Source organism: Diceros bicornis, chromosome 39 (genome assembly GCF_020826845.1).
Source record: "Diceros bicornis minor isolate mBicDic1 chromosome 39, mDicBic1.mat.cur, whole genome shotgun sequence".
NCBI classification, from domain to species: Eukaryota; Metazoa; Chordata; class Mammalia; order Perissodactyla; family Rhinocerotidae; genus Diceros; species Diceros bicornis.
In genome coordinates, this window is record NC_080778.1 from 7624712 (window position 1) to 7637783 (window position 13072).

At 38.6% G+C, this 13072-nt stretch overlaps 1 protein-coding gene across 1 annotated transcript in view; it reads right to left on the bottom strand.

The window, feature by feature from the left end:
• The window catches only part of PACRG (parkin coregulated), a 477474-nt gene that overhangs the window by 190100 nt on the left and 274302 nt on the right, over positions 1 to 13072 (bottom strand). Inside the window, exon 4 of the mRNA XM_058534025.1 lies at positions 1389 to 1538. Within this exon, the coding sequence (XP_058390008.1) occupies positions 1389 to 1538 (150 nt within the window). The remainder of the gene's footprint in view (positions 1 to 1388; positions 1539 to 13072) is intronic.

A 13072-nucleotide genomic window follows, 5' to 3' on the forward strand; every position in this document is an offset into this window, starting at 1 on the left:
TGAACAATGTGCACACGTGGAGTCAATGCCATATAGTAAAAATATAAATTATGAGTTAAGGATATTTAAATAAGTATTTTCCATAAAGTAGAAATGCTTTTCCTAAAACTTTCATTTTAGATCACAAGAGACTCAATTACTAACACCCAATTTTTACTTTCATGAAAGAGTAACCATCTTGTCTAAATGTTCGCAGTAACTTTATAGCTTTTAGGTATTTCAAAATGGATATCAGCTCACTCAATTATGAGCATTATTAATCTCCCATAACCCCAGCTTCAGTCCTTTTTACTAAATATGTTTAATGTTAAACATATAAGTAATTCTTACTATTGAAAGACAGTTTAAAGACTTTCTGAGGATTCCATGATTTCCTGAATAGTCTGCCTGATTAAGGAGAGTAATAGCAATTTAGGACCAATATAAAAAAATGGTGATTCCAAACAAAAGACTTTTATGAGATGGGAGCTGCCACACACTCAGTCTTTTGTTTGATTTTTTTTGTATGTACCATGAGTAGATCATGTCGCAAAATTTTCATGCAGCGTTCCACTAAATCATTCATTTATTTACATGGCTGCCAGGGATTAACTTCAAATGTTGACTTCACTGTGCATATGAGAAGTATGGAACTTCAAAGTTAGCAGCATAAAGAAAATTAGATTCACATTGTTTCAAGAGCCGTCAAAGGAAAATCATACTCTCAATGAACAGACATACATCCACTTCCTGCCTAGAGATCACCAAAACTTGCTAATACCTTTGTTTGGATGAAGGTGATTCATCTGATCTCATCAGTGCTTTCCAAGGCTTATGGATAACATTTTTTTAAATAAATGGATAAGCACATATATATTTCTAATTAGTATTCACCTTCAACTAAGTAACTACAAATTATCAATTTTTCATTTTTTTAAATGAGAGAACATATATTAAAACTCTCCAAACTACGTGCATCAGATTTCAATAATATTGCTTTAAAAAAATTCATCTTAAACCAATTAATAACTGACTACAATTTTAACAGGAAGTATCTAAAGGTAGAATTACTATTAAGAGAAAGGACAAACTGAAAACCTACTAATGTATTCAAAAGACTATTAAAAAAACTTTACAATTTAATTATTGGAAGATTATAGAACTGCTTCAGCGCTTCTGAACTGAATAAGTAAGCTGTACGTGTGAGGAGTAATAAATGAAATTGTTAATTTTACTGTTTCCCTAGGGAGTAGCGAGAGAAGGGGTGGGAGTTATGCTATTTAGATTTCTAAATGCATCTTGGTTTATATGCAATAATAAATCCTAAATGTGTTGCTAATTAACTCCACTTCAAACCACTCCCTTTTTTTTAGGGCTTAAAAGACATTTTGACTCCTGGGATAACTCACCATTCATATTCTTAAAGATGTTCAGGATAGGGAGGATTTGACGGTAATAGGGCACCAAAGCTTCACCCACCATCTCAGCTGACACAACTAGATGCTGGAGGACTTTGAGAGTGACACAGATGACCTGTCGGTTTCGGAGGTTCAGAGCATCTATACAGTAGGAAAAGAAACAAGTGAAAAATAAAAAGCATTAATTTCTACAAAGTTAAGGTAAAGCCATCTCATGGACCATTTAATTAAATTGTACTCTATTGGGGTTCACCAATGGGATGAGCCTTTATTATTACAGCTTTGAATGATGCACTGCAGTCTTTAATATTATAAACAGGATCTTGTTTGTGTGTTCTCTGTTCTCCCAACTTGTACTAATTCCTCACTAACCCTAAAAAAGCAGCTCATTGTCCTTCAAAGAAGAGGCTGGTGATGGATAGGCAGCATGAAAGATAAAAGATCAGTTAGTGTCGGTGAAGTTAAAGGACCCCACGAAGGTTGACAACAGATACCTTTTTATGCAACAATCCCTTTCAGTTAATAATCCATGCTATTCTTAAATTTGGGAAGAGGGGATTGAGTATGGTGTGTGTCAGTAGAAACTATAGGCTGGTTACAAACACAGAGAATATTCTTGGTAGAAATGAACATAAAGTGACTCTATGTACACTCTCAAGAAAGTAGAGAAGAAAAGCAAGATTTTTAAATGCTCAGAACTTTAGAAGGAATCAATAGTAAATAACTAACAGACCAAAGGAATATGAAATGAAAGAACAATGCCGAACGCACAGCGACAAGCTGTGCTGCAGAGACAGGACAGGAGACAGTAAGTACCAGCTGCTCCCCCACTTGCCGAGTCTGGAAGGCACTATTTGCTCCACTGGGGAAGGCAGAGGGCCAGGGCTCAGGACACTGGTAAGTGGCTATATGAACTTGGCCAACTCCTCCACACTCTCTTGGTCTCAGATTCCTCAGCCATGGGAACCTGTTATTTACTTTCTAAGATGACTAAAAGTTCCAGGATTTAAATAGAAGAGCATCTATGATAGAATGTCAAAGGTGAGAACTGTGACGACCTAGACTACTCTAAGACAAAGTCAAAGGCTCTTATTTGTAAGATGTCCTACCTTCTAAAGAAAAGATTGACTATGACCCTAAAGTATGTGTCTTTTATAGAGGGATCAAAAGAACTAGGCTATCAAAAGAGATGACACTACGGTCAACATACCTGTGAGGCAGTCCTGACATTGTTTTTGAACTCCAGCTCACATTTCCAATAGCCCGGATCTTGCCAGCATCTCAAATTTAGTTTGTTTCAAAGATGTTTCCCCCAGAAACTTTCTCTTTTAACCATGTTCCCCATATTTAGTAAGGATACAATCAGGCTTCCAGGTACCCAGGGTCAAAAGCTGTTTATCATCTTTCCCATTCTTCTTGTTGCAAACTCATGTTGTTATGCCTCTGTAGCAGCTCTTGAATTTGTGTCCTCCTCCCCATCCTCACCAGCGCTTCTCTGGTCTCTCCATCCTCACTGCCACTCCTCTGGTCCTGGGTCTCCATCCTCACCGCCACTCCTCTGGCCTCTCCATCCTCACCAGCACTCCTCTGGTCTCTCCATGCTCACCACCTCTACTCTGGTCCTGGGTCTCCATCCTCACCAGCACTCCTCTGGTCTCTCCGTCCTCACCAGCACTCCTCTGGTCCTGGGTTTCCATCCTCACCAGCACTCCTCTGGTCTCTCCATCCTCACCGCCACTCCTCTGGTCCTGGGTCTCCATCCTCACCGCCACTCCTCTGGTCTCTCCATCCTCACCGCCACTCCTCTGGTCCTGGGTCTCCATCCTCACCGCCACTCCTCTGGTCTCTCCGTCCTCACCAGCACTCCTCTGGTCCTGGGTTTCCATCCTCACCAGCACTCCTCTGGTCTCTCCATCCTCACCGCCACTCCTCTGGTCCTGGGTCTCCATCCTCACCGCCACTCCTCTGGTCTCTCCATCCTCACCACCTCTACTCTGGTCCTGGGTCTCCATCCTCACCACCTCTACTCTGGTCTCTCCATCCTCACCGCCACTCCTCTGGACTCTCCATCCTCACCGCCACTCCTCTGGTCCTGGGTTTCCATCCTCACCACCTCTACTCTGGTCTCTCCATCCTCACCGCCACTCCTCTGGACTCTCCATCCTCACCGCCACTCCTCTGGTCCTGGGTCTCCATCCTCACCGCCACTCCTCTGGTCTCCCCATCCTCACCGCCACTCCTCTGGTCTCCCCATCCTCACCGCCACTCCTCTGGTCCTGGGTTTCCATCCTCACCAGCACTCCTCTGGTCTCTCCATCCTCACCGCCACTCCTCTGGTCCTGGGTTTCCATCCTCACCACCTCTACTCTGGTCTCTCCATCCTCACCGCCACTCCTCTGGTCCTGGGTTTCCATCCTCACCACCTCTACTCTGGTCTCTCCATCCTCACCGCCACTCCTCTGGACTCTCCATCCTCACCGCCACTCCTCTGGTCCTGGGTCTCCATCCTCACCGCCACTCCTCTGGTCTCTCCATCCTCACCACCTCTACTCTGGTCCTGGGTCTCCATCCTCACCACCTCTACTCTGGTCTCTCCATCCTCACCGCCACTCCTCTGGACTCTCCATCCTCACCGCCACTCCTCTGGTCCTGGGTTTCCATCCTCACCACCTCTACTCTGGTCTCTCCATCCTCACCGCCACTCCTCTGGACTCTCCATCCTCACCGCCACTCATCTGGTCCTGGGTCTCCATCCTCACCGCCACTCCTCTGGTCTCCCCATCCTCACCGCCACTCCTCTGGTCTCCCCATCCTCACCGCCACTCCTCTGGTCCTGGGTTTCCATCCTCACCAGCACTCCTCTGGTCTCTCCATCCTCACCGCCACTCCTCTGGTCCTGGGTTTCCATCCTCACCACCTCTACTCTGGTCTCTCCATCCTCACCACCACTCCTCTGGTCCTGGGTTTCCATCCTCACCAGCACTCTTCTGGTCTCTCCATCCTCACCGCCACTCCTCTGGTCCTGGGCTTCCATCCTCACCGCCACTCCTCTGGTCCTGGGTCTCCATCCTCACCACCTCTACTCTGGTCCTGGTGCTTGAGCTCCTCCACTGGAGCACTGTCATGCCCTCCTAACTGACCTCCCTTCTTTCTGTCTTTCTCCACTCCTCCAATCCATCTTTTCACACTGCTGCTGGATTAACCTTCCTAGAGCATATCTGATGATCTCACCACCTGCTCAAAGAGTTCAGAGTCCCCTCCCACCCAATTTTCGACAGTATAAAGTACAAACTATCCAGGCACAAGGATGACAGGATAAGTTTGAACCAAACTGAATTCTCAATTAAAAATCCAAGTATATAAGGTATAGTTTAGTGGTTTCACAGCTATTTCCTATGGAATCACCAGGAAGTTTTTAAAAATAAATTGTAGTCAGCTTCATTTCCTCCAGCAACAAATGGGTGTTGGGGCATAAAATCACCTATGGGCAGCTCTACCCCTTCTGGTCCAGTTCAGACTACATTCTTGTTTGATTTGAAAGTGAACACAAATGTAATGCATAGAGATGGCTCAGCTTTAACTCAGAGAAGCAACCTAAGTATACCTATGGAATTCAATTTCATGTTGGCTCATTACTACAGCATTAGGTACATTGTAGGCCATACTATATATTCTGAAAAAACAACTAAAAATAGAATGCTATAAGTTAGCCTAAAAGCCATAGTAATGAGATTTTTAAGAGCAGAGCTTCAGAGAACCATGGGAAGGTGAGACGGAGAAGGGCAAGTTGCTTGTCTCACAGTGGCTCTTTTTCTGGTATTATCCAATCTAAGGGTTGTTTTGTCTTTTCAGGAAGCCAAGCGTTACCACCCCCTGCCTCCTGACCCAGCTCAGTTTAACAGAAGAGAACCAGGAGCCTGCAGAAATGTAGTTCTGGGGATTATGGACAGTGGACATACTTTCAAAAAGTCTATTGATGAAGCTCAATGTGTTCAGGTTTGAGGACGGCACAGATCTGTGTGATGGTTCATATACTAGTAGCTAACGTATACTGAGCACCTCTATATGCCAGGAGTTAAACTGAGCACTTTACATCTATTAGTTTACTTAATCTTATTCATTAAAATATTTATTAAGAATGTATTATGTGCCAGTCACTATTTTAGGAATTGGAGATACAGAAGTGAAAAAGACAGACATTGTGCTTATCCCACTGGGACTTAAAGTATACTATGGAAGAAGATATTAAACAAATCTTGTAAGTGTGATGAGTATTCTTAAGAAGAATAGGGTATTTAAACAGCAAATAGAAAGGGGCATCCAGCCCAGTCTAGAGAGAAGGGAAGGTTCCCAGACACAGAGACAGACCCAAAGGATGAACAGATGTTACTTAGGTGAAGAGTATTCCAGGAAAGGGAACAGCATGCTAGAGACTGCCCCCTTTTGGATAAAGGAGTCCTTCTTACCACAAGGTCTACTCCAGCTCATAAGGATAAAGATCTACTTAGAGATGTGGGACCAAAGCCCCAGAGAGCGCAACAATAGTCTTCTAAATGGTTTATCATTGCATATGTTTTTCTTGGAATCATTTATAAGTGATGAGAAGAAGTATGTGGATGTGTGTAGATGTGTATAAAAGGAGGGTAAGGCTGTAGTACTTTTTCCCAAGCTAAAAGATCTCTAGGTCCCCTCTTGCTTCATCAAGCAAACCGAATCAGATGTTTAAGATCCTGGGTTTCCGCCTTTTCTCTCTACTCATCCCTCTGTCTCATTCCACTTTTTAAAAAGGACTCATAGCCACATCCAGCTAACTGTTTTATAAACTCCTTAGTGAGAAAGGATTAGACATTGAAACAGAACCACATGGATGTGTTGTTTGTTGGGTTTTTTTTTACATATTAAAATAAATGTAAAATTGGGTGGACATAATTCTCATTCCATTTTTTGTGTTTTGTTTTTTTCAAGAAAGCCTTTCTGTTGACACTATAAAGTCACAAGTAGGAAAACCTACTGAAGGTATTAGAAGAGATAGCTACCTGAGCATGGGTAGAACCCATCTGGTGATTGCAGAAAAGATTTTAGTACTCATTTTGTCTACTAAATGCTGGCTTATCACAGTGTTCTTCTCTTAGGGTATACATGCCAAAGCTTGCAATAAAACAGGATAGAGTATGCTCATCTGCTACCAATGTTAAAGAAGAGTTTTGCCATATAGAATATATCGATTAAGGAGTGAGCTTTACACATGTGTATATATATACATATATATGAGTAATAATAACATAAACTTCTGTTGATTAGGTTTATGACTATGTGTTTATACCTATATTAGGTTTATGCCTATAACTAATTGATCACTTGGGGATAAATTAACGATCTGTCTCACCATGGGTAGTAATAATAGCTACTAGGAAATTCTTATTATTTCATTTAATTGCAACCCCAATTGAATTAATGCGGTTGTGATAAATGTTATTGGATTGTCAATGACTGACAAGAAAAATGCTGGAATCAATACTCTTAATGATATCTAAAATGGAACTCTGAGTCCTCCTAAATGACCAGGAATGGCTCTAAAACCTCTGCAGTTGCTGTGAAATAAAGCCAGGGTATGCCCTACAAAAGCCCCTTAACTTTATCCAAGAGAGATTTTTTTACATTGCCCATTTCCACTTGAGTTCCTCTATTTTTCTTCCTCATTCTTGGGGAATTAAGACAAACCATTAAGTTAGAAGTCTTTTTGTTCTTACTGTCCCAATGGCATTAAATAAAAAAGAGATTTTTTTTTTGAAACAAAGTTCTTTTCCTTTGAAAAACTATGTTAACAGATATAAAGAGAATATTATTCTGTAGCTTGAAAGAGAAGAATTGTGTTTATTCTTGTGTTGATGGGCCTGAAAGCTATTGTCAAGACATAAGTGAGGACTTTGAACTCAAGATTTAAGGTTTTGAAAAGGGTATAACATAGAAATCTACTGACATTATAGATCAACCAGTGGAAACTTTCTATTCAGAAAATTGGATTTCTATTGTACTGCTTACTGCCTTCAAGTATAATCAACAAGTTAGGGCCTCCAGATATGCAGAAATTGCTGAAGAACAAGGAAAAAATAATTTAAAGTCAAAGTGGTAAAACATTCATCTTAGATGGTTATAAGTTACACACATGATTTTCTCAAGTATAAAATCCACTATTGCTATGATTTTTGCAAAGTGAGAATATTTTCTATTAGATATGATTCCCTATTGTGAAATCAGGAAAAATGGAAACATTTCTACCTCTTCTTTCAAAACTGGAAACACCAAACAAAATGAAAAAGCAAACAATAAATTCTAAAAAATATTTTTGACATATGCTATAAACGTTGACATTCTTGATATACAAATAGCTATCACAAACCAATAAAAGGCTGAATCTGCTAATTAAAAATGGGCAAAATATATGAATAGATAATAGACAAATTAATAAATGTAAATGAACCATCACTATTCTAGAATGTTCAAGTTCATTGGTAATCAAGTGAAATAAAACTACTTTATAATTTTGAATATCATATTAACTAAAAGTTTTTGAAAATTTAATACTCAGTGATGGAAACAGGATTGGGAAAAAGAGGCACTCTCACGATATCGTATTATAGACCATTACAACCTTACTAGGGTAATATGCATACCACATTTGACCCAGCCATTTCAGGTCTCGGCAGTTAGTCTAAGAAAGTATGCAGCTGTGCAGAAAGAGTTATAGAAAAGATGCTATAAATAGTATTATTTATAATTAGAAACAATCTAAATGTTCCAAAAACAATAGATTAAGTAAACTCTAGTACATCCATACAATGGAAAAATCATAAAATTATTAAAGTCATCTAATAAAAAAAGAAAAAAGAATGTTTATAAGATGTAGGTGAGTAAAGAAGTAGGTTAAAAGCATATTTTCACTATAAGAAAGTAAACAGAGAAAATATTGGAAATTTGTATACTCAGATGCTAACAGTAGAGACTATCTTTTCCATAGTCATATGCAGACACAAGATCTTATTTCATTTTTTTAAAAAAAACATTATTTTTACACTGCTTTTAAAAAAATTATCAATACATTTTTCATATTTCCCTAAAAATATTATTCTTTATGATTGTAACTTTGTAAGTTTTAATGTAGCAGAATTCAAATACTCTCTCTTTATTCTTTCTCAATATTTTCTTGGTTGTTCTTAACCATTTATATTTTGAGATAAACTTTAAAATAATTTTTCAGATTAAAAAATATGCTTGGCACTTTGATAAAAATTCCAATAAATTTACAGAATAATTTTGGAGAAAATTGTCATCTTTACTATTGAATCTTTTCACTAGGGACTTGTAGCTCTTCAATTTCTTTTGTCTTTAATTAAGCTCCTTAGAAAATCTTTATAGTGTTTTTCATGTAGATTCTGCATAGTTTTTTAAAGTTTTCTCAAAGGAATTTTATATTTTGTTACTATTTGTGTAAGATCATTTTATCTCAACATGCCTTCTAAAAATTATTGATAATACATACAGAAAAGCTTATGATTTTTGTATATTTATTTATAACTAATTAACTTAATTCCCTTACTTTGCTTTCCAATATTTATTTTTTGTCAAATAGAGAACAGAATTTCTAAAAGAAAATATAGGGTTATAATGCTAAGAGTAGATATTTTAGTTTTTGAATCATTCTTATTTATTTTGATATCTTAAATGATTATTTTATTGTGTAAAATATATATAAAGTAAAACGTCATTTAACCATTTTTAAGTCTACAATTCAGTGGTATACATTATATTCACAATGTTGTACAATTATCACCACTATCTATTTCCAAAACTTTTCCATGACCCAAAACAGACACTGTATACCCATTAAGCACAAATTCCTCATTATTCTCATCTCCAGCCTCTGGTAAACTCTAATCTACCTTTGTTCTCTATGAATTTGATTATTATAGACATATCAATGTATTTTAAGTATTATTTTTTTCTGAAGTTAAAATATTTTATTAATATTTGAGATTGGTGGGCTCAATATCATATTAGTCAAATTAGATTGAAAAGGATATAAATTTTGCTAGTTGAGGGGCACTAACTGTATAATTTATTAATTTCTGAATTCACAATATGTTTTCAACCCAAATTTAAGTTTCAGAATTGTAGAAATTTTTCTTCTTCCAAAACAGAACTCAATTGCTAAATAAATGTGATGTGGCCTGATTTCTCACATTCTTGCCAACTAAAGCATCACAACTTAGCTCAGCTCTTATGAACATGGAGTAAGCCTATAGTAAGGGTTACTACTTTTTCTTTAATTCATTGTTTTCCACTAACTGTTACCTTAAAAAAGCATCAATTTCTCTTTCATCCCATACAGAAAAGAACTAACTTTATGCAACATTTAGATTTTCCATCAAAGCTTTATCATTACAAGTGGTTAATTTTTTCAATAGATAAGAATATATTCTGATCCCAGAACCATAGAATACAATTTAGTATTTGATGAGCATGTTTGGCCTCTATTTCCATTAAATTCTTAGTTTTAAAGATAGGTACATAATTAATATTATTTTTTTAAATAAATGAAAGTATTCAGTTACCAAAATGATCTCAACGATACAGTCACTAGCATGATCTATTTTATACTCACAACTTTCTAGACGTAAAGGAACCTGAAGAACAGTGTAACCCAACATACTCCTTTCCAATCTTCTTGCAACCAAGATTGGGCCTGCATTTGCTCTCATACATATTGAATTCCTCTAACAGTGACTGAGAGTAAATTTATCAATGCCCTGCTTCGTTAGAAAGCAAAGAGTCTCTTTGGAACAGCTTGCTCCCCTTTCCCTAGACCGCTGGCTCAGTTCAACTTGAAGGACGGGGGTGGCAGATGCAACGATGACCAAAGGAAGGAGTTAGCCAGCCTTGGTGCCATTCTTAGAGCAAAACCAAATGACAATCGGCTGCAACAAGCAAGCACTACTTCTAAGAACTACCGTTGTTTCTCCCTTTTGTTAAGAAAAGGTGTCTCAATTTGCCATAGCTTTAAGATAGTAGAAATAGTGGACTATTAAGGAGGATATAATACACACAGGCTTTTCACAAAACAAGAAATTTGGCAGCTGTCCTACAAAATACAACATGGATAAATATATCGATTTCCACGAAAGAGTAGCCCTTTCTTCCCGAAAGAAGGAGTTTGAAAAACTACACAATGCTAGGCTTGACCACCAACATCTGGTACAATTCTAGGGTTGATTATATAAGCAAGTGATTTGAGAGCTCCTAGGAAAACAGCGGTGATTACTAGGAGCCAGAGTGAGCTCCCTGGAATAAGTTAGGCCAAGGTTATCTCACGTATTCTAATAAGTTTACTCATAAAGGAGATCATAAACAGACTTACATCGGCAAGGCATCTGGCAAGACCTCTCTTGTAGGCAACATACAGAAATGGTTAAAGAGTTAGGCTTTTTCTTTTTTTTAGTGTGTGAAAAATTGAATCCAAGTAATATGCACTAATCGCTTGGTATCAATCTGCACAGTCCCTACTGGGATACTGCAGGGGTCTGTGCTTGACCTAGTCCAGTTTCCATCTAACGTTTTTATTGTAACTTGGATGAAAGTCATAGAATCCAAATCTATCAATTTTGTGATGACTCAAAGTTAGAAAGTCTGTAGAGATGTGACCATGAAAGAATACCAAGGAGGTAAAAATCATAATTTACTATTATTACACCTTGATTTGGCATTGTGCTAAACATTCTACTTGTGTGATCTATTAATCCTTACATTATTTCTGGGCAGTCAGTTTTATAATGCCTTGAGAGAGAGGAAAGAATTAATTGGCCAAAACCATACCAAGTAGTTAATGGCAAACTGGGATCCAGTTTGCATGAGCCCAAGACCTATGGGCTCAGACCCCACTTCCTCCCAGCATCCCCAAGTCCTGGTGGACACAGGGGCCAGACTTAGAGCATGTTCAGGAGAAATATTCAGAGCTGCACAGCGAACACAGACTCTAGTGTAGACTTTGAGCAATCAGACTAGATACCTGCTGGGTCCTCAGTTTAAGTGGTTTGTTCTTAAGGAACATGTCATCATGATGGAGCTGGGTTTGCTGGCATCTTCTGAAAAAGCAAGTGACACTTTGCAGTAGTGTTATTCCCTGACTAGAGCTCAGCCCTCCTATGCAGGGATGAAGATTCCCAAGATGCGGTTTTAGCCTGTGTGACCAAAAACTGTTGCCGTGATCAAGACAGAGAATGATGACGGTGGTCATGATGATGATGATAACAATGATGACAATGATACCATTTATCACACTTACACCATGTGCTCTGCTAAGAGCTTGAAATGTATTATTTCACTTATTAACTGAAATAACCCATAAGTTGGGTGCTGTTCTCATCTCAATTTTATAAATTGAGCCTCAAAGTGGTTAACTTGTCTGATAGCTGGTATGTGGTAGAGTTAGGATTTTGATCAGAGTGATAGAATTTGTTTGTTTATTTGAGAATGGGAAAGGGACAGCCAATACATGGTGAATTCAGTCTGAAAATGTGATATTGCTATTTTTGGCTTTTTCTCTCTTTTATCCTATTGTTCCTTTATGGCATGGACAACTATAATCACCATTCCCATCATTTTTGTTTTGGATCTGACTCATTTTCCTTATTCATACAGGGCATGGACTGATGTTGATTCTCCCTCACAGGTCCAGAAGGAATCTTTCCTCTGGCAAGTGACCAGGTAACTGTTCAAATACTTCTGAGGATGCCTAACCTCTGCCTCAGATTGCTATCTACTTGCATCTACTAAGATGTTATTTCTGTATAGGAATTCAAGTAAAGTGACACCAGTTTTTACATTGTGACTTTCTTTTATGGAGAATTAAAAGTGGTAAGGTAATTGACAGATTAAGTGTGAGAAACATGGATAGAGAGGAAGGGAGAGAGACGGGAACCATCAGATAGCTGGATTTTACAACCTCATCTGACTATGGTTGCTCATATTCATTCAACACAACACTTATCATTTAATAAGGCTGCTTATCACCTGACCTGGGCATTTCTACATGACCTGACTTAATGATCTCAACAACTCTCTGAGATATGTATTCATTCTCTTATTTTGGAGATGAAGACTCATCTCCTGAGCTCAAGGAGTTGGACTAATTTGCACAAAATGGTAGAGCCAGCACTAGAACCCAGGGCCAGGTCCAGAGCCTTTCCAAGGGCCACACTAATTTTTAAAGTGGACAGAGAAAGAGAGTCTTTAGCATCAGCTACTGAAGGTTCAAAAGATTGAGGTGACTTCCTCAGAAAATGGAGGTTTTAAGCTATAAGATTCCAGATTCCATTTCCCTCAATAGCTATAGATTCTCATTTGGGAATCTGAATTGGTCAGTACAGGCTAAGTTTGCTGCAGCAATAGTTTAACTCTAAAATTGCAGTGGCTTTACACAGAAGGACCATTTCTCATTCACGGTAGGTATCCAATTCAGGTCAACGTGGGCTGGGGAGAAGAGAGAGTTAGAGGACTGTGCATTGGCTCTGAAACGCTTAGTTTGAAGGGAGCACACAGCTCTTCCATTCACAGCCCATTGGCAGAGTTAGTACCATGAGTTAGTCTCTGTATAACCGAGAGATGCTGGGGAGCAGATA